This window comes from Podarcis bocagei (assembly GCF_964188305.1).
Source record: "Podarcis bocagei genome assembly, chromosome: 6".
Classification (NCBI taxonomy): domain Eukaryota; kingdom Metazoa; phylum Chordata; class Lepidosauria; order Squamata; family Lacertidae; genus Podarcis; species Podarcis bocagei.
The window spans coordinates 88,756,836-88,779,864 of record NC_138130.1 but is presented as its reverse complement, the minus strand read 5'-3'; the positions used below and the strand labels follow the sequence as shown (position 1 = coordinate 88,779,864).

At 42.4% G+C, this 23,029-nt stretch overlaps 1 protein-coding gene across 1 annotated transcript in view; it reads right to left on the bottom strand.

The window, feature by feature from the left end:
- The window catches only part of TRPC6 (transient receptor potential cation channel subfamily C member 6), a 65,638-nt gene that overhangs the window by 19,236 nt on the left and 23,373 nt on the right, over window positions 1–23,029 (bottom strand). The window contains exons 2-4 of the mRNA XM_081197632.1: window positions 3,831–4,605; window positions 2,613–2,792; window positions 1,255–1,419 (exon numbers count right to left, since the gene is read on the bottom strand). Coding sequence (XP_081053758.1) covers window positions 1,255–1,419; window positions 2,613–2,792; window positions 3,831–4,605 — 1,120 coding nt within the window. The remainder of the gene's footprint in view (window positions 1–1,254; window positions 1,420–2,612; window positions 2,793–3,830; window positions 4,606–23,029) is intronic.

The following is a 23,029-nucleotide window of genomic DNA, read 5'->3' as shown; positions in this document are numbered from 1 at the left end:
CACTTTGTAAATGATAAATAAAATACCTTGGCAGTGTCCTTTCAAATTGATTACCTGCCTGCATTCACAAGTGAGGATGAGGCTGGGAAATAGCGTCACTTGAAGGTGCCAGGAAAGCGGGTCAGAGCGGGCAGAAGACAGATGTGGGACGTAATAAGCAGCAGGGGGAAAAAATCCAGTATGGCTGGCAGTGGCTCTCCAGAGTTTCAGTTGCCTGGGAACATTTATGCCACAATGGCCTGGTCCACATGCAATGCTAAGCCAAGCCGTGACATAAACAAGCAAGTGAATGGAGTAAAAATCACAGCCGTTTAGCTCCACCCAGCACTGCTGCTGCCATGCTGCACAGCGCTAAGCCATGATTTGGTTCAGCATTGCTTCTGAACCCAGGCTACTGGCTTGTTTTATTCTAGACAAACCACAAGGTTTGGTACTCATGGTTTGTCTTAGGGAGCCTGGGTTTGGACATAACACTAATCCAACCCATGACTTAGCTCCAGCCAGCAGCAAAGTAGCCATGTTTTTCAGTCTGTGGGCACTTGCTCATTTGTGCTCAGCCATAGTTTGGCTTAGTGTACTGGGCCATTGGAAAGCATGTCACAAATCTCTTTATCTTCTTACTGCCCTGGGCCTGCTCCCCTGGGTCTTCAATTTAAAGGCAATTGCACAGCAATGTAAACATTTAGCTACTCTGCTCGTGTAACTGGACTGCAGCACCAGCATGGCGTCTTGTTTTGTGTTGATGCTGTCATTGCTGTTGATATTTCATAATGTAATGTTGATATTGGATGTTGGTATTTCATAATGCAATCAGATTTTTTGTTAGCTTCAAGCTGTCCCATTTTCAGTACCAGTACACTAGTTTAAAAGGCTTAGGGCTTCAAGTGATAAAATACACACACAGAGAGAGAGAAAGAGAGATTATATGCATGTGTGTTGCTAACAAACAGAACAGGCACAAATACAAAAGATATAAATGATGCCTTTCAGTCACTGTTTTCTCCCCCATTCCTGCCACCTTCACAAATGAAAAGCAAATTAAGTTGAACATAATGCTTTCGCTGCTTTTTATTGAGAACAAGGCGTGTGATCCTGCCTTCACACCATTACAATAAATAACTTGCTACTAAAGCATTGCTAAGTGCCTCTTTTGTTTATTGTGCATGCTTCACTTTAGCCCACTTTCAAATCTGCATGCAAACGAAGTACAGAAACTCTTTTAAAAGGCTGATGCAACCTTGCACCAACTAGTACCTTACTGCATGGAGCAATCCAATAAGCCATCGACAGGAATGGCAGCCCAACAGCAACAGCAAGAACCACTAAAAACTTCACCGCCATCGTCTGTTGTCGTAAACCTGACAGATTCTCATACCAGATAGAGAGGAGCTGCTGCTGGCAGTTTGGATGTGCTACAAACTAAACGACAAAGGAAAGGAGTACAAGAGAACATTACCACCACTCATTTCATAATTAGCCGCTAGCGAAGGTATTAAAACAGAAACAATGCAGGTAATCTTCATGTGATTATCACAAAGGGAAGAGCAGCGGTGTGGATGAAAGAAGCTTCTGTGTGCAATACATGCCTATATAAGGCAGGAAGTTTCCTTGTCAAGACAACACACTGGGTTTTACGTTTTCTGCAATTTCATCCTTTAATTTTTTTCCCCCTCCAGGTTTCCCTAGAAGATTCTTACTGCAAATAAAAACTGCCAGGTTGGGTCAAGCAGATGGTGTAAATTGTGTTCAGACATGGCTTGAAAGATGCCTCTGGGAATTTTTTCAATCTAGGCACGGTGGTAGCATCCATCCCCTTTTATTGGATCACAGCATTTTGTAGGAGAGGCCTTGTGCCTCTGAAAATGTGAAGGGCACTTTAGCTACATTTAAATAAAATCTGCACAGCAGGCACCTCATGGAAGCTATAGAGCAACTTTCTCCAAAGTTGGGTGTCCCCCACCCATGTAGTTGATACTCACATGGACCTCTCCACACCTTGAAAGGCTTCCATTTCATTGAAATTGGGTTTTTTGGGGGAAGGGACTGTAATGCAATTGGGCTATATTATAATTTTGACTGGTGCGGCCCAGGTTTATGCAGATCATGCCAATTTTGAAAGCACTTCAGTGGCAGTCTGTTAGCATTTAGGACTACTTCCAATTATTGATATTTGCCTTTAAGCTGTCTTGCACTAAGTCACAACACTGCTCTGTTGGACTGGAAGTAGCTCTCCAAGGTTTCAGAAAGGGACCTTTCCCACTCCTACCTGGAGATATCAGGGATTGAACCTGGGATTTGCTGGGTGTTAAACATGTGCTCTACCAGTTAGCTATAGCCCTGAAACATGTACTGCATGTGGGCTGTATGTCCTGTAGGTTTCCGCTTATGTACTGCAGGATATATAAATGCTAAATTGAATGTCAAAAGCACTTCCAAATTATCCAGAAAGTTCAGGAAGGTTTATCTTCACATGCTGATTCATTGGGACAAGGACAAATGTTCATGGAACTCTGTGTGTTATTTGGATACTTGGTACTTGGATAGGAAGATAAATGGGAAGGAAATTAATAGAAACATCTCTGACCCAATCAGCTGCTTAAACCAGAGCTTACCTTTTTGACTTCATACTTTATGGCAAGTTTTAGGCGGCTAAGGCTAGGGCGTCCGTGTTCCCCATGGTGCAGCTCAACATCTCCGTTTAGAATAGCTTCTACTTCTTCTGTGTTTCTGCATAAATCAAGAAGTCCAACCACAAAGTCTTTGCACTGCATAGACAATTTTTTGTAATCATTCTGTGAAGGAAAAGAAGCCACAGAAATCGGCCATTTTTTAAAATAAGCAACAAGCATAACATTAACTTGTGACCCATCTAGCTTTATTCAAAGGTGACTGGCACAAGTCCTGCCTGCTCCAAGTCCATTTTAGGAGGAGGAGAGGGAGGTGGGGTTTGCATTTTCCCAATCAGCAGCAGTGCACAGCAGCAAACCAAGCAGTCACACAGGTCACCAGGCTGCAGTCTCCCCCACTATGGTGAAATGCATGGTTAAAATTAAAGTAATTATTTATAAATTTGCACCTGTACATGCAAATTAGCATGCACATGTTCTGTGCAAACTGGCACCCTCTTTTGTCCTCATCTTTGGCAATGTGAAAGCGATCTAAAGGTGGTTCATTAGATTCCCCTTAAACTGGCATGACTATATTTTTTCCACTGTAGGCTGAGTAATCAATAACAGTCTTAGCTGTGCCTGGCTTCTTACCCTGTGGGGCCAAACAATGACAGCTCCACATTTTCATAACTAAATTGACCCCCCCCCATGCTCTGGGGGGCAGTATACCTCAGAATGCCGGACACTGGGGAGACAAAACTTCAATCCCTCTTTGTGGACTTCCTAGAGACATTTGGAGGATAAGGCTATAGCGGAAAGAGCAAAGCAGTTATTCTCTACCACAAAGTCACATGGCTAGAGTGGCCCGTGTGTCATTGAAAGGAGGAAAAAGAAGCTCTAGCCACCCCACTTTGTAGTAGACAAGCTTTGGCCTCTGGCGGGATTGGAATGGCGGCAGAGACGGCAGCAGCCAAATACTCCCTCAAAAAAAAATAATATCCTGGCAGGAGGGAAGAGTGTTCTTCTGTTTGGGTCCTACTTGCAGGTTCCCCATGGTGGTAGACCAGATGGGGCATTGCCCAGAACCATCAGGATCTTCTTATGCTTTTATGTTAACCAATGGGAACAGGAGGCTAAAGAAGATGGCTTGATCCAGCAGTGGCCTCCTGTTATAAAACTAACTCCTAACCCCAGGAGAAAAAAAACCCCAAAACAACTTACCTTGAATTCTTTTTCAATGTTAGCAAGCACAGCCAGCTCATTGCTTAGTTCTAAGGCAATCATTACGGGGTCCTCGCTAGACAAGGAAAGGTAAGCAGGGCTGGCCAAGCCTTTGTAGGCATTGATCCTGGACCTGGAATGGCTGAAGGAATCGTGCTTTTGCTTCTCGTTGCATTCGCTGCATTTGCAGAAGTAGTCGTGAGGCCTCTCGATGCGAGCGCCTTTCCTCAGCAAGGTGTGCACGATTTCGTACTCGTGGCAGTGAGCAGCTAGGATGATGGGGGTCACATCGTGAGAGAAGCGGGTGCCGTCCTCGTCGTAGGCATAAAAGTCATCGTGCTGCACCTCCGATTGGCTGGGGCTCGTGGCCAGTCTCTTGCCTTCAGCGAACGCAGGGTGACCCAAGATGGCTTCTACTATCCGGACATAACCTTTGCTAATGGCCAAGAGCAGGGCGTCCCCGACCCGTGACAGGTTCTCCTTATTAAGCAAGAGCTCGGTGATTTCCAGGTGCTCGTTTGCGACGGCAAGCTGCAGAGCATTCTGCCCCATGTAGTCCACGCAGTTCACGTTGAGCGAGGTACATTCCTCCAGCATCTTGCGGACCACAGGAATGTTGCCATATTCTGCCGCTTCCAAAAAACGCTCCTCTTCAATAGAAAGGCTGGTTGAGTGGTCATTAAACATATATGCCGGTCCACGATTGGCAAGCCTCCTACCTTTCTCTCGGGCAATAGTCTGCTGTCGGAGGGCATGTCTGTTCTCAGCACCTCTACTGTAGGGAAAGAGAGAAATAATTAAGTCTTCAGCTTTGCTTTGCTTTCTTTTTAATGCATTTCTTAGACCTGTGTAAGGGGAGATTCTTTGAGCCAAGGCTGAGGACTCCTTATCTCCACTCACATCCATGGGCTGAATTCGATAGACAGATGGGGCCAACCCAAGTGATGCCAAGTGACCTATTTTTGCCTGTGCAGGTAGAAAGCAGCAAAGCACTTGCAAAGCCCCTTCGCACAATGCTTCCCTTTTTTAAAAAAAATAAATGATATTTATTAAAATTTCAGAGAAAAGAATTACATAAAAACAAGAAATAAAAAATAAAAAACAAATATAAAAATACAAGAAGAATATAAAATACAAAATACAGAATAAAAAAATAAAAACACTTACAAAGGAAAAGAAAAAAGAAAAAAATGAATCAATCTTTCCATGCCTTACATTCATATCCTTGTTTCCCTGACCTCCTCATACCTCCCTTTTTTGTATTCCAATTCAATTAGTTAATTCAGCAATTTCTTTCCCTCTTTATTTTCTCCTAATCCTTTAACTTAATATAGTATAACTTTAAATTTTCACCTGTTATCAATCCATTTTTACATACACCTTTATAGCCTTACTGCTTAAACCACTTAACTTCATTCTAACATCATTCTAACATTCATTAATTTTACAATATTTCTGTAGATAATCTTTAAATTTCTTCCAATCTTCTTTCACCAACTCTTCTCCCTGGTCTCGGATTCTGCCAGTCATTTCCGCCAATTCCACGTAGTCCATCACCTTCATCTGCCATTCTTCCAGAGTGGGTAGGTCTTGTGTCTTCCAATACTTTGAAATAAGTATTCTTGCTGCAGTTGTGGCATACATAAAGAAAGTTCTACGCACAATGCTTCCCAAGCACCCATTATCAGCTGTCAATGCTTCAGAATCTGTGTGCAAGGGGCTTTACAGGCACTACTAATAAGCTGGTCAGTGGTTTCTGCAAAGACCCTTTCATCCAAGCCCCAGCTGTACCTGGCATCAGGTGTGGGGTAGGTGGGTGCAGCTTGGACAAGATGCATAGCCTTCAAGTGTCCCGATTTTCCCAGGACAATCCTGGAATTACAGAAGCCGTCCTGGCTTCTGATTTGATACCAGAATGTCCCAGTTCCCCACTCCACTAACACTGTGCTCGGGGAAGAAGATAAGCCAACACTTGCAGCTGGCACTTAGAGTGGTGCTGTGCTTTCATGTGTGTCAGCTGGCTCCAACAAGAGCATGGCTCCAAAACACACGTGCCCTGATTTTCATCAGAGGAATGGTGGAGGTTATGAAAATGGCTTCACAAGCCAAATGGGCAGGCTTGCCATCTGTGGCTTTCCCACCCCTGCTTTGAGCCTTACCTCCAGTTATAGACTGACAGAACCAAATTAACTTAACATTAAAAACAAACTGTGGAAAGAACAGGTGAAAGCAGCACCCAATGTGGCTAACAACTATAATAAAATAGCAAAAATGGGTACAATGGACAGCTAAGTGGCATGGCACATTCACAGGAACTCATAGAAAGCCGCCTTATAGTCAATCAGACCATTGGGCTCAGTATTATCTACACTGATTGGCAGTGTAGTGATAGGGTTCCGGACAGAACCTCCCAGTCCTACCTGGAGATGCCAGGGACTGAAACTGGGACCTTCTGCATGCAAAGCAGATGCTCTACCTCTAAGCTATGGGCCCTTCTCCTTCCCTGCTTCCCCCTTGTGCAACAAGGCACCATCTCTACGCTAACCTTCCCAACTTAAGTGCCAACGTTACAGAGCTGACCTGGTTGCGGAGGATAGGTCCCAGCAACCAGCAGATTGATCATTACATAACACCCGTATTGTTTTGTTGGGTTGCTCATCGCTGTGTTTGGGTGCCAATGCCAGTCCACCACAGCCCACCTCTCCATGTGGCTCCCTAAAGTGAAAGTGGTAAGATCACTTGCCAACTACTTGATAGAACTGACGGAGCCCAATTTGAGAAGAGCGTTTACCATGGCCTGTTTCCATTCTATACCCACGGCCTTCCTTCAGGGGATTTACTCTAAGACCCCTATTACTCAGCGTCTATGTCCATGCACAATGAACGAAGTAGAAAACTTCATACATTTCTTTTTCTACTGCCCTATTTATGAGCCAATAAGATCTAAGCTCCTCCTCTTGATCCCGTCCTCCATTACGTCTAAGGAAGACTGTTTGAAATCGCTTCTTGTGGACGCAAATCCCCAAATTTCACGTGGGGTGGCAATCTTCATAGTGCAGGCTCTGAAACTCAGGGCTACTCTGACAGGGTAGTGTGTCCTAGACCTGGACCTGTTTTAATTATTTTTATTACATTCTTTTTAACTCAATGCCCCGAGCTTATTCTGGGGCCATTTTATGCTTTATATATATCCGCATATTAGATTTCTGGCACTGGCAACTAAATCTTTGCATTATTGTCTTAGGGTAATTTAAATATCATTACGCCAGCAATATCGCCTTGAATCTTGCTTGGTTGCTGGTCTCTAGCATTTTTGTATTGTCTTATTTTGCTATGGCTGTATGCTAATGCAATAAAAGTTTGATACTTGGGTGCCAATGCACAAAATATAACTGTGCAACAAGTGATTCCCTGTATACCACTCCATTATAACAGCCCCAACGTGGTTGCTGCTGCAGTTAACCGCATGAAGAAGCTTCGACATCTCACTACTGCAGTGTAGGTTAATCACATGCATTTTGCGAACTATAATTTAAACAACCTGCTCTCCAAATGATAGAAGAAATGGGTACACCCTGCTTTGTGAGTAGACACAGGCCAACGTCACCCCACCCACCTCATGATTTCATCCAGCTCAGAGAAAACGGGAAATCTGTAAGAAAATCGGCTGTCTTCTCACTCTCTGCTTGTTCTCTGTTTATTCTCAAAGAACCTCTCTCAACAGCACTTTCACTTCCAGATCCTCAGAAACGTTTAAGGAAGGAAATTCCAATGCGGAAGAGCAGGGCCGGTGGCATTTGAAAAGTTACTTGCACCACAGTAAGCTATAATCTGTCAGAAATGTTTCCACTGGCCTTACCTTTATCCCAGCAGCATAACGGTAGCTAATCTCGACTCACACCTGCTCTTCCGTCCTCATCCCCAATCTGAATTAAGACCAAATCCATATAGCTTCACTTTCTCCCCTTCTCTCTCCTTTGCATAAGTCATCACAAATTACAAGCAAATCATATGTATCCTTTGCATTGCATTTGGCAAAACTCATAACAACTTGATCATCTGAAACAATAGCTGAAATTGGCTTTTGTTTTTTAAAGAGAATTTTGTTGATCTTTTTTGTAGAAGTACATTAGAAGATTCCACAAAACAAATGTGCATAAAAAACCACAAACAAACAAAAAATGTATGAAAAGAGCAACATGTCTGCTGAATGAAATAACTTGTCAATAAACATAAAAAGAGTTCTACAGTAGTACATTGGGTTAAGAAGTTAATTCGTTCTGGAGGTCCGTTCTTAACCTGAAACTGTTCTTAACCTAAGGTACCACTTTAGCTAATGGGGCCTCCCGCTGCGGCTGCACGATTTCTGTTCTCATCCTGAAGCAAAGTGCTTAACCTGAGGTACTATTTCTGGGTTAGCAGAGTCTGTAACCTGAAGCGTCTGTAACCTGAAGCGTCTGTAACCCGAGGTACCACTGTATTGTTGTTATCCTCATTACTGGAGTGCTGTTTGGTATGCTGGTGGTCCATGACGTTTATTGATATAAGTGGAATCCATGCAACATCTAAATTATCCTGTTTCATTTTACCCTCAATGACTCGCCTGTGTTGGGTCAAATGTTGAGATAATGCTAAGATTTGTTTATGTGAAGCTTTTTTCATCCTTCTCCTCAGCCCAAAAAAAGCTCCCCAGAGAAGCTTATGTATAAAAGCATGACAGTTCATAAAATGGAAAAGAAGTAGAACCACAGCTAGAGGTTGTGTCCAGCCTATGACAATAACCAAGCCAGGTCACCTATGAGAAGCTTCTGAGACTTTTGTCTGTGCTATCTATGAACCACCCTCACTGGGCACTCACAGGAAACTGTTCCAAAACTTAGTTCCATGCCCAGCTGATAATACCTATTAAACACTTCATATTATTATTCTTTTTTTCTTTTTTAGGTTTAGGACTTTTCTAGTTGCAGAGGCATAGTTGACCTCAGCCATCAACCAATTTTCAAACTGAGCAAGACCTCTCCGCAGCAGATGAAAACACACATTTAAAACGTTTACCAACAAGTGGCAGTGAGCAGATTCCAGAGCGACTCCTTACAAAACTCACTAGCAGAGAATTCAATCCAAGACCATTGGCTGTACTGCTGGATAAGTGCTTAATGGTTATTGTATTTGTATTTATTTATAAACCAATAAAAAATATTGTTGTTGTTTTTTTAAAAAAAACAGTTCTTGGATTCATTGGTTCATTTATTCATGTTTGGTGGGAACGTTAAAAACTTCTGGAGAATCATGTATTCTCCATTATAATCTGCAGTTACAGGTCAAGCCCTTTCTCCAAATTCTGCCTTAGCCCTGCTATCTTTGGATATATACTTAGACTTCAAAGCAGCACAGTTTATAAAATGGGAACTAAAATTAGATGCATGAAATCATAAAACTTCTTCCTTCCCAATAACCCAGCAGAAAAGAGGAAGCGAAGAAGGAGAAGGAGAAGGAGAAGTCAATTCTGTGGATCACCTGAGTAAGTTTGAAAGGACTTGCTTTTGATGCTCTCAAAATAATAATAATAATAATAATAATAATAATAATAATAATAATAATAGTATTTATATTCCACCCTCCCCAGCCGAAGCCAGGCTCAGAGGGGCTAGCAAAAATAAAAGGGACACAGCATTCTAAAATCAATTCATTTTAAAATCAATTCAAAATCAAATTAAGGCAACCATTGGGCTAGAGTTCTGTGAGGATTATCAAAGGAGGGGGTCAGACTGCGCCAAAATGACCCTGGCAGGCTAAGAAGCAGGACCAGATTCTGACTGGGCACGGGGCATGTAGCCATGTGCCCTTTGCTGGGTCCCCTCTAGCTGCATTCCATTGATTTGGGGGTCCCCATGACAGGCACCAGTGGTTGGCCCCACTGGGTCTCCACCAACTCCCCAAGGATGCCCTTATGCTTCCCCCAGGACTGGGAAGGACACATGTGCTCATCTTAACATCTGTTTGCATGAGAGGCCTCTTTTCACATGGTGAGAACCATCGATTTCTCTCATGACTCAGCACACTCGGGTCACGAAGGGTGCTACTTCACCTACTATCACTCCCCGAATCTTTCTAATACCGCAATGTGTGCAGCGTAAAGTATACTTGCAAGACAGCCTTTCGAAACACTTTCCTGCCAGAGCACTCTGCAGAAAATCCTCGGTAGAAGGAAAACCATTAAACCGAACAATGCTGCTTGCTTTTAAAGAAAAACCCTGAAAGACCTTCAGAGAGATTGCAAAGGCTTTTCAACAATAAAGACACCAACACCCAACACCACCAATACACACACATGCATACCCTGGATAAAATCTGATAGAATTCACTATCTGTTGTCCAAATCTCCTAAGGAAATAAGGGACAAACCTGGGGTGTATAGATTGGCGATGACTGAAGAATAAAAGGACCTCAACCAAATGAAAGGGGGCACTGCATTCGATTTATTTTCATTCTTGAACAGGAATGCCAATTCAGCATCCAAGGATTTCAACACAGAAACACCAAAAAGCAACTCCAAAAAAGCAGTAAAACAACAAAATTAAGGCCGCTGAACCAGTAGAAAAAGCAGCAACAGCTAAGAACCCTGAAATAATATCAAATCAAACCAGCTTTGGAGTCTGCGATGCTTCACTACACTGCAGTTAGGCAGAGCTTTTTCTCTTTCTGGCACAGTCCAGTGATCCCATGCTCACGTTTATTTACAAACCATAAAATGGTTTCTTCTAAGATTTGCCCATAAAAACGAAACCGAGTATTTTTCACAAAGTTCCACATCCTCAGGAACATAAACAAGGTATTTGATATTTTAAAAGCGGAAATAAATTTTACTGATAAAGAGTCAAGTCATTTGATAATTTCAGTTAGATTTCCTGTGAAATAAATATGTTACAAGTCCAAATCTATTCCCATATTTCAGACATCTCAGTCTTGCAGTATCAAGGGTTTAATTAGGGTTGTCAAGCAATTACAAAATTGGGAAAGATTAATCATCCGCCTATTAATGGTTTAAATTTAAATAAATCTGCATACTGTCAAATCCTCAATATAGATGCCTAAAGGAAGTGTGAGGCAACATATAGCTTTAATAAATAATAGCTGTCATTAATAATGAATATCATTTTAATATTCTATTTTTCACTCTATGCTACAGCAACACACCACAATCAAAGTAGCATACTGAGTCACAGCAGCCACTATGGAAAAATAATCTTAATGCTTCAGACTGAAGTATATTATTATTATTAATTAGATTTATATACCGCCTTTCCTCACAAGAACTCAGGGCTACTTGTGTTTTTACTTTTTGTCTCAACACTAAAACTACAAAGTAAAAACACAAGTAAATAGTTGAAACAAGGACAACAAAATATTATTATTGATTTGATTCATAAGTATACACTGTGGATGTGATCTTAATCTGCAATGTAAAGGATTTTCCAGGTTTGTTTTGATGCCATGTGGATGACTGTATACGACAGCCATTTGTGGCTGGACAGGGGGGGAGTGAGATTCAAAACCAATCACCACCACAGATCAATATAAGAAATAGGAATACTAGTATATTAAACTGCAATGAATCTGTTTTGTTATTTCTTGTGTAATGAACATGCTTGAAAAGTGGATGAGAGCTGCTTCTGCTTTAGAAGTTTCCCAGAGTTTAAACTTGCTTCTGGCAGCAGCTATTAATCTTTGGTAGACTCTGCTGGAATTCGAGCTTTTATGTTGAGCTTCCAGACTTTCGGCATCTTTCAGAATATCAGTTCTCAATCTGTTTTTCCTCTTACTGACTGCTTTTCTTAACAACCACCTCCTGCTAAAAGTCTTTTAAAGTGTCCCATACAGTCAAGATGGAATACCAGAATTAGTTTTTATATAAAGAGAGGAAGAAAAGGGGGGGGAAATGTTTTAATTATTCTTCCAAGTTTTTAGGCAATAAATGCAGTAAGTAGGAACAGCTTAGTTCCTGGATCTAGGTTCAACATCTTCAGGTTTAATGCAACTTTCTGCTATATGCACAGTCTGGCCTTGCAATGGGACCAACATTAAGAGATTAATTCTATTCATGCATCCTTCAGCAGCCAGGTGCCCTTTGGACCAATGCTTTGGACTACAACTCCCATCAGGCCCAGCTACCATACTTGCTGGGGAAGACGGAAATCATAATCCAAATCACCTAGAAAGCACCAGGTTGGCAAAGACTACATTAGAGAATGAAGAAGAAGAAGAAGAAGAGTAGTAGTAGTAGTAGTAGTAGTAGTAGTAGTAGTAGTAGTATGGACCTGATATCCTGCCTTTCAGTCCCCTTAAGGAGTCTCAAAGCGGCTACCAATCTCCTTTCCCTTCCTCCCGCACAACAAACACTTTGTGAGGTGAGTGAGGTTGAGAGACTTCAGAGAAGTATGACTAGCCCAAGGTCACCCAGCAGCTGCATGTGGAGGAGCGGAGTAGCGAACCCAGTTCACCAGATTACGAGTCCACCACTCTTAACCACTACCCCACACTGGCTCTCAATGAATGAAGTGGCAGTGAAGAGACCAAATCACATCAATTCACTTGGTTCTTGAGAAGCCATGCTTCTTTGGAAGTCCAAGCTACTTCATCCAGATGCTGGTTTGTTTTTAAGGCCATAAAAATGTGATGTAGGGAACAAGTGTAGGATCTGGAAATCAAAGCCACCTTCTGATCCATGTCCCGCAACTCACCCACAGCCAATTTATTAAATTCAGGGCAGTCATGGGCCAATATCCAAAAAGCTACTTTTGGTTCCCCAAGACTTGAGTGTGCCTGTTAAGATTTCTTTGGCTTGCTTACTTTGAACATCAGACATACACACCCCATGTCACTACAACACAACCTGCTTTTGAATCTCCCCCATGTTTCAAAGCAAATTTGCTATGTGGTGGTGTGAACTTTCAGCTCAAGGAATGCAAGCAAGTCCTTGGGGTATGTGGAACTGATGAGTTGGGTTTTTGGGTCCCAGTCATCAATTTGCTTTTGCCTTCTAAGCAATACAGTCTTACATTATATTAATAAAATGAATTTGTTTTTAGGAGTTGAGCTTAATAGGCTAGCATTGGTCTGACTCTACGCTTAACTGGTTTGCATTGTATGAAATCAATTAAAGAAAATGAGTCATTTAACAACATTTAACATTTAACAACAATATTTAACAACATTTATATACTGCTTAATTGTAAATAACATTTGTAAGTATATGCAGAATGTATGATCCATTACAAACAGAGCTAGTTGTGCACCAAATCTCTTGTCTCATTTTCCTATTCCTTTCACTCTTGGTGAAACAGTGCAACTCTGACGCTGCACAGCAAAACATGCCAGGGTAGTATGAAATGAAACCATCCATCTCCATTTGAAATGTCAGCAATGCAATTTAACTTCTGGGTGGAATAAATTGGGTGCTCTGCTTTGAGCAGCCAAAGTAAATGGATCCAACAACTTGAGATTCCCTTTAACTGGATGTGTTTCCACACAATGCGGTAAACAGGAAGCTTGACACATTCCAGCTAAAACATTAAACACTCATTCCCTTTGCTTTGTGTGAAATTATATAATGGACACTACCATGGCTTTCTCACCCAGTTAGAAAGAATAATTACATTAGGCAGTATCCGACGAAATACTTCCACTTGTGCGATGGAACTGTCCCTTCCTACCCTCTTCCTATGCATCTCCTTGCCCTCCCCAAATCTTCTCTGAAGGGCTTGGGGGAACCCTGGAACAGATTCAAGGGGTGCACAGAGAAATGAGAAGGAGGGAAAGTTCCATTATGCAGCCCAAAGTATTGTGCTATCAGATCTACTTTGTTGAGTAGCACCCATTTTAAAACTCTCATAAAGATAATGGAGAGAGAGAGGAAGGAAGGAAGGAAGGAAGGAAGGAAGGAAGGAAGGAAGGAAGGAAGGAAGGAAGGAAGGAAGGAAGGAAGCTCCAATATAGCTACCATATAAAAAATGAGTACCATTTTCTCCTGGCTCTACTAAGGATTCAATGGGGCATAGACAAAGTATGGATGGTTGGAGCCAGTCTACATTAGTTGAACTTAGTTGCTATTTAAATCAATGGGACTTAAGTCATTAATAAATTATCCAATGGATTTCAATGGGACTGAAGATCAACTAACTTGCAGCACAACTCTTATCTGTATCTCATTGACTTGAATGAGGCATACGTCCCAGGCAATTTATATGTTTGCAGCCTAGGTTTGTATCCAACCATGAGCCACGAGTGGCGTGGCAGAGTTCAAAACACATAATTTAGGTAAAATCAATCCATGTAATTAGATTCATGTAATTAAACATTGTAAGGCATTTAAAATGTGTTTGGGGCGGCTATTGGTTTGCTTTTTATGATGATTATGTATTTTGTATTCTCATTTTGTATTTTTATGTTGTGAACTGCCCTGTGATCTTCAGATGGAGGGTGGTATACAAATTTATTAAATAAATAGATAAATAGATAAATAAATAAATAAATAAATAAATAAATAAATAAATAAAAATGTAACAGAAATGTGCTTGCCCTTGTCCTGTTTTATGATGCAATATTTTGTTTTACGTTTCCTAACTCACATCTCCGCTTCTTGAAGCAGAAAATGGCCGACATTTTTAATGGTAGCAAGGAAAATTAGCTATTATTTCTGCCTAATTGGGCATTTATAATAAATATTTATCTGATAGGATGTGTTTAGCTTAGAATTATTTAGAGGTCTGATGTTGATTGCTGTTTGTACTCAGAAGGAAGAGAAGAAGAAGAAATCCAGTGCTGGCTCCAGATATCAGGGGTAAACTCGCCATAAAAACAAAACCGAAGCACTCATCTATTTCATTTGTCTTTCAGACAAGATAGAGCAATTAACCCACTGCCAGAAAGAAACCATTGCTGCAGCAATTTATATTGCAATGCATTGAGGGATTTTGCGTTCATGATGCCTCTGAGTGATGTGATAGAAGGGCAGGGAAGGCAGAGAGAGGAATGGAAATGCAGAGAGCTCAAAGAAGTAGGGAGGTAGAAACCTGAAAACAAGAGAAGCAATCAACTGATGTAGTAAAGGAGGGTTGACACTGAAGTCATCGCTGACAGAAATGGAGATGGGAATTTTGAGCTAACAAAAAACAGGGTAACAGCAGATCCATGATGTTTTGTCCCACAGAGCAAATACAGTGGTACCTCTGGCTTAATTCTGAACTTAATTCGTTCCGGAGGTCCGTTCTTAACCTGAAATTGTTCTTAACCTGAAGCACCACTTTAGCTAATGGGGCCTCCCGCCGCCACTGCCGCCGTGCAATTTCTGTTCTTATCCTGAAGCAAAGTTCTTAACCCGAGGTACTATTTCTGGGTTAGCGGAGTCTGTAACCTGAAGCGTATGTAACCTGAAGCGTACATACAAGGTACATACAAGCTGAGGCTCCAATACTTTGGCCACCTCATGAGAAGAGAAGATTCCCTGGAAAAGACCCTGATGTTGGGAAAGATTGAGGGCACAAGGGGACAACAGAGGACGAGATGGTTGGACAGTGTTCTCGAAGCAACTAATATGAGTTTGACCAAACTGCGGGAGGCAGTGGAAGACAGGAGTGCCTGGCATGCTCTGGTCCATTGGGTCACGACAAGTCGGACACGACTTAACGACTAAACAACAACAACAAAATGAAAAGTTCTGGAAATCTCAAAGTTTGCACACTATTTTGTGATGCTTTGGTTGGCCTAATAAAGGTATTGGCCCAGTATTGATTTGGAATGTAACCCAGGAGTAAGTTCCATTGAATTCAGAGGGCTTACCTCTGAGGTTACATGCACAGAATTGCCCTGCTAGTGTTGTTATTGACAAAATACTGAATCTGAAATTTTATGGACAATCCTCAAGAAGGAATGGGACCGTTGTCTAGAGTAAGCTGTCACTGACTTCAACTGCACCAATATCTGAGTCTGAAAATAGAAGAAAACTATCAAAAATTCATTAGCACCAGCTTCATGTTTACTCCAAACACTGCATCATCCACTATAAATCAGAACACAGCAGAGAACTCAAGAAGGCACAGAAGCATTAAAAAAATCACTGCCATGAAGGACTTTTAATTGCAAAGACTCCCACAGTGGCATTTGGAATTATTTTTCCAAGAAGACATTGAAGTCCAGAAGCAGAAGACCTCATTTTGATATATTTTCCTACTCCTAAGGCTCAGAAATGATTATTTGGAACCAAAATACTAAAATAATCTGCTTCTCCCATGTTTTTATATAAAAACAAGCATCTTACAATGGATGCAAACATTCCTAAGAGAGTTCCAGTTTCTCTTGAATGAGACGGATTTTCTAGATTCATTTCAATCAGGGTTTCAAGCTGGTTTTGGCGTGGAAACTCCTTTGGTTGTGACCATGTTGATTCTTCCCGAATGGGTGAGGGTTTGTTTGACAACAATGAGAAACCAAGCCATTAGTGTCATCGGCTGTCAGGGCTGGAGTCAGACACATGTCAGCAAGGAAAGAAGCAGATCTCCGTTGTCGGTGAATTTAACTCTCTATTCAAGGAAACAAACATACAACTCGGACTAGTGGTCTAAGCACACTTTCCAGTAGGTCTTGCCCCTATGGAGCAGTTGCCAGGACGGAAGGTACCGTATTTTTCGCTCTATAACATGCACCTGACCATAACACGCACATCGTTTTTAGAGGAAAACAAGGCGAAAAAACATTCTGAATGAAACAGTGGATGTATCATTTTTGTGCTTCATGCTGTGGCCACAGACATGTGATCTGATGGTGAATTTTGGGTGACCCAATGCAAAAATCCTGAGAATTCCTGTGGATCCATGCTTTGTAACCATGTTTTTGCACCATTGCAGCCCCAGGCAACAGTGGGTGCGTGATTTTTTTGGTGCAGGCTGTAGCCATGGACATGCTATGTGATCTGATGGTGAATTTGGGGTGACCCAATGCAAAGATCCTGAGAATCCCTGTGGATCCATGCCTTGTAACCACATTTTTGCACCATTGCAGCCCCAGGCAACAGTGGGTGCATGATTTTTTTGGTGCAGGCTGTAGCCATGGACATGCTATGTGATCTGATGCTGAATTTGGGGTGACCCAATGCAAAGATCCTGAGGATCCATATGGATCTATGCTTTGTAACCACATTTTAAGTGGGGAGCGAAGGAAAAACAAAGAAGGGACATGAGAGGGGTGTGCAGAGAAGCAGCTGGCTAAGAATGCAGGAGAGGGATTTAACGGGAGGGAGGAAAGAAAGGCAAAAGTTTCTCCCCAAGCCAGCCATCTCTCTCTCTCTCTCTCTCTCCCTCCCCCTCTCTCTCCCTCCCGCCCCTCTCTCTCTCTCTCCCTCCCCCTCTCCCCCAGCAGCACCAGAGCACAGAGAGGAATTAGAATGAACGACACTCTGCTTTCCCCTCTGCTTGCCTGGAGGGGAGGGGCTTTCCCTGCTCTTTGTTCCGTTTCAGCAAACACAGCAAGGAAACAGAGAAGGGTGGGCAGTAAGACCCTGAGGCAGAAGGCAGGAAAGCAGCCGCTTCCTCTTTTCAGGTTTCCCTTCTCCGTGAAGCGCGATTTGATTTTTGCCTGATTTTTCGGCTCCAGGGACCACACATTCGCTCAATAACACGCACAGACATTTCCCCTTCCTTTTTAGGAGAAAAAATCTGCGTGTTATAGAGGGGAAAATACGGTATCTACCATCCACCCTTTCTAAGGATCCTCCTCCCCTGGATGTTTCCCAACCAGTCTCAAACTGCATCTGCACACCTCTGGCCTCCGTTCTGCTCTCCTCATAATTCTGCATGTTCTTGGAGACCAGGGTGGAGAGGAGCTTGTTGCAGCAGGAGAGGGAGACTCTCTGGATTCTTCTGCAGCCTCTTGACTCCCCTCCTCTGCTTCAGCCTCAGAGTCTGAACTGCTCCCTGTCACAGACTCTTCCTGCTCACTAAACCCTGTTGCCCCTTCAGCATCTGGCACCTCCTCCCCACTCTTCTCCCTCTGACCTCTCCTCAGAGTCCTGCCACCAGTCTCCTGGCTCTGAGCCTTCCTGCTCTGGGGTTTCCCTTGGGGGTTTCCCTTCTGGTGCCTCCTACCACCCTTCTTCATCCAGCCAGTCCCTGACATCGGCCAGTCCTGTGGAACACCCTGCCAATAGAGATTCAACAGGCACCTTCTGTGCCAGCTTTTAAATGCCTCCTGAAAACTTTTCTATTCCACCAGAGTATATCCCCTACAATGGTTTGTTAATGTTTGCTTGTAATTTCTTTTTAACTTTTTGTGCTTTTATTGTCTGGTTTTACATTTTTATATTGTTGTAAACTGCTGCGATATATTTTTATGATACAGCAGTGTGTGTGTACACACACACACACTGCTAAACATCTGGAGGGAACCACATTGGCTACCCTGGCAAGTAACCTGACACATCAGTATCAAAACCCAAAAAAACCCACACTACAAATACGTTACTGCAGCCAGCCACCAACAACAACCGAAGCAGAAAGGCATTTGGATCAATGATTTTGGTTTTTTGTTTCCATCGGGCAAGTTTCATGGGGATGAAAAACCCATTCCTAGAATTACATCAAAGACTGATGCTGGTAGATTAAGGTTGAATCCATAAGGCCACATAATATCTAATTAGCAACAAACCCCCTTCAGTTCAATGGGAATTCATACCAGCTAAGTGAGTACATGACTGCAGTCTTAGTGGGGATTTGTAAAATCTTATCCTTAAATGCTTATTGTGTTCTCATGATCACATTGACTCAAAAAATCAATATTTACATTTTTCTTTTCTTCTGAAGTGCATTTAAACGGGTAAGTGGTGTTAATCTCCAACACTGTTTGTCAGAATATGTTAATTGATGTGAGGTAAGGCACAAACTCCAACAAGTTTGTCAACCGGCCCCTTTTGTATAATCAAGTCCCTCTTACTCTTCAACAAGCACCTATAACGCTACTCAGAGTACACCCATTGAAATTAGAGTGAAAAGTGAAAGAAATATAGTAGATCAACAGAGTATTTCAGCTTGCATCTTTAAGGGGAATCTGGAGGGGAAGGTTCTGTTTAGTGTTTCAGGGGCGTCTTATTTCACTCTGCACTTCATGCCTCAGGAACCCCCTATATCTATGATTATGAAGCATAAAAAGTAAAAGCAGCAAGTGGTCTCAAAAGTCCACTACATTTTGCAATCCAATCTAGAATAAACCCAAAATCTTTGTGAATCACTTCCAGCTTTCTTTGCCCCTGGTTCAACTTTGTGGGTTGCAAGTTGTATGGCTTTGGTCTAACCCAAACTTTGGTCTCCAGCTGTTTTGGGGCTGCTATTCCATCATCCCTGACCAGCTATGGATGATGGGAATTGTAGCCCCAAAATAACTGGGAAACACTGGTCTAACCTAACTGACAGTTATTATGTGGCTAAACATGCTTCTCTGATCTCCTTGGTGAAAAAGAAAGCTATCCGTGCAAGAAACAAATAAATTTAGTGCCGCCCTACGACCATTAGCAAGCATATTGGTGTTAACCCAAGACATCTCTTAACTAGTTCCCTAGTGACAGACATCCACAGAGACAAATGGGCATTAAGGCTTTCCATTTAAGACGAGACAGCATTATCACTGGCACAGAAATTGTTTTCATGGTAGAAATATGACGGAATTGGATGTGGAGAGGATCTATGCTAAAAGCCTTTATGTTATTAACTTTATTTTGAAGACATTAGTAAATCCCAATGAGGGAAAACTATGGATCTGCCACTAAACCCACTGGTGGGGTGTAAAGTGAGCTTCCCTGAGCATATCTGCTTGCATGTTTCAGCCTCGATAACACCTGCAGCTGATAATAATAAAGAACCTGGAGAAAAGTCAGGAGCTTATATGTGCTATTTAGCCACAATTTCCCACAATCCTTCCATTTTTCTTTTGAGGTGGATAGTAGAAAATAAACCATGAAAGGCATTGTGTGCATGGATGTCAGCAAAGATACATGTCATGATTTAAGTACGAAGGTGAGTGTCCTGAGTGACCCCAGTTATAAGCAGTAAACTAAACAGAGACGCAGAGTAAAAGGTTGCGGTAGCCAGGGATGCAGGTTTGCAGAAAGGAATTCAGGCCCAATTAGAACTAAGGAACAAATCATCTCTTTTTGTGATCTGTCCAGGGTGCTGAAAGACCTGCTGCCCCTGACCACCTTTGCTCTCTGCTCCATGATTCCCAACCTCGCCCAGGACATTCAGACCCCTGTGTATCAACAACCCACTGACATCGGCTCAAGATAACTTGCTGAACCTCGCTTTTCCCAACCCTTCTATGGGCTCTGCCTCAACAGAATTGGGCATTGTACGTGCACTAACCCAACGTTGCTGGATGAACCAGCATGAGAAGCAGACCCAAATTCTCACATGTACTACTATTATCACTTGGATAACTGCAACATCAAGGCATGAATTAGACAGTGTGAAAGTGTAATTACAAAGGGCACTTCACATCTCAGGAATAACTTCATATCACCTTGTCTGGGCAGGCACACCTTCAAAAGCTGGGTGAGTTGGTACCAACCTGAGGGATGCTTCCATGACTTTGGCCCAACAATGGGCAGCAAAAGAGTTAAACAAACAAAGTCTGGCAAAACCCATTTAGAGATGTATGCTCCCTTCTTCCTGTGTGCTCTAAAGGACTGTCACGTGGAAGAAGGAGCGAGCTGGTTTTCTCCTGTTCTGGAGCATAGGACTCAAACCAATGGCTTCAAGTTACAAGAAAGGAGATTCCAACTAAACATCAGGAAGAACTTTCTGAGAGTAAGAGCTGTTCAACAATGGAACAGACGACTCCAGGAGGTGGTGGGCTCTCCGTTAGAGGTTTTTAAGCAGAGGTAGGATGGTCATCTGCCATAGATGCTTTAGTTGAGATTCCTGCATTGCAGGGGGTTGGACTACTAGATGATCCTTGAGGTCCCTCCTTCCAACTCCATAATTCTTTGATCTGACGAGCAGGCAAAGGCATCCTTGACAGCAAACTAGCACTATGTACAAGGAAAGGAAGGGAATATTGGAAGGCCGGGTAGCTTTCTGCCAGTGCTTAGCTAAGGGACACCTGATTAATTCAGAAGCCACCCTGTTTTATTACGCTGTGCCCATTCAATATAAACCTAGTAAAGTGCTAATAGAAATGATCCCACTTTGTTGGCAGGAAAAATACAAGTCATGCTCTGCTTAAAGCACTATTTGATTCACAGGAAACAAAGCCTAAGGTGTTTGCTCAAGCAGGACACGTTTTATTAGTCGTATGGAAAATGTTCATAACTTATACCGCCTAGGATGCTCTGCAAGCTTCAATCCTTAGAAAAGTATCAGAGGGAACCTAAATGACTTTTCACATTGCAGTATATACTGTAGATCAGGAGCGCTGTCAGGCTTGGGCAGGGTGCCTTTTTGCAAGGTGAGGACTGCATCACCTCACTCCCTGCTGATCTGTCCCCACCCATATAAGCAGTAGTTGGATGGCCATCTGTCATGGATGCTTTAGTTGAGATTCCTGCACTGCAGGGGCTGGGGTCCTTTCCAACTCTAACAGTTCTATGATTATATGATTTTACATAGTCCTGGATTGGCTGCTTTGCTCTCTCTTTGCCTGCCATCCCTAATAAGCTTACTAGATGGGAAAGGATGGCTTTTAAAGGGTCCTTCCCCTATATGCTTAACAAGCAGGAAAGAGTTTAGATGGGGAGGCTGGGTCACAAAGAGCTCACTGCAAGGAGTTTCCTACCGGCAGATGCTCCTCCAGCTCCCTGTCATCTTCGTTTGCTCACAATGTCTCTGAGCCTCATGGCTCAAAGGCAATCCATGCAAGAGAGGATGATGGCTGGCTGGAGGCACATTGACTGCCACTTCTGCTTTGCTCTGAGGCCTCCTGCCAATGTCCTCATTATTTGCCATCATTCACTCTGGGAGCACCTTCATCTGTAAGGTCCTGGACTTCTGCCCTGAAGCCCATTCGCAACAACACCACCGTCTGTAAACTCAACCTCCGAAGTAAAAGAATGCTATATAAGATAGATGCGCATTTCATCCTTATCCCAATCGCCTTCTAAATCCAGCCTGCAGACAGTTCGGGAATCAGCGTGTTTTTACATGAGCAGAATGTGTCCTTTTATTTAAAATGCATCTCTGGGTTATTTGTGGGGAATAGGAATTCGTTCATTAACACCCCCCCCCATACCCCCATATAGTCTGGCCCCCCACAAGGTCTGAGGGACAGCGAACCAGCCGCCTGCTTTAAAAGTTTGCTGACTCCTGCTTAAAAGGGAGGAGAGATTAAATCAAGAAAGAAAGATAAATAAATAAAATAAATAAAGTTGCTGTAATAGTATCTAGGGTTTAACGTAAAATCTCTTGCTGGCCCATGAAAAGTTGCAGGTATTGCCTTGGATTAAATTAGGGGTGGTGAACATTTTATTAGCTGTTAAGACTTATATAACAGTGCATGAATAAAGAAAGTGACTGAATGTGACTGAATAAAGAAAATGACTGAAGTCATCAGAGTCTCCAAAGAGAAACTATTACGGTCAATATTAAATGTATCGATCTATGTTTCTGCCCAGTTATGTATATTCAAGTGTTTTGCTGCTGCCTTGCTTCCAACCTCTCCACAACAAAAGGAATTATCTATATTAGGTAAGGAGAAAGGTAGAAGAGTGAAAATGAAGATGGATACAACCCTCTGAGAAAAACAAACAAAGCAAGCCACTGAGTCATTGGCAGTCACTGGTGGGGACAAGGAAACTTTTGATGTCAGCAAATAACACATTGAGTTATGCTGGTATTATGGTTGCAAGGTAGAGCTAAATCACAAGGGGTGCCAATTTCCATGAAAAGTGTAGTATGTGAACAAGGCCACTGTCGAGGAGTTTATTTCTTTTATATCTAATATATAAACAAGTAGTGAATGCAGTCCATGCCTTTCCCCAGTTCTCAGCAGTTCTGAAGTCTCCTGTATCTCAATCACTGCAACTCTCCCCTGTGTAGCTAGGATGCTGTTTTCGTCATTAGTGTTGAATTATTTGGTGTCTGTAGCCGTGCATTACACATTCTGCAGTGATCTGTGTAGCCTTTGATCATCTGAATCTGACACAAGCGCCAATAAAAAGGAGG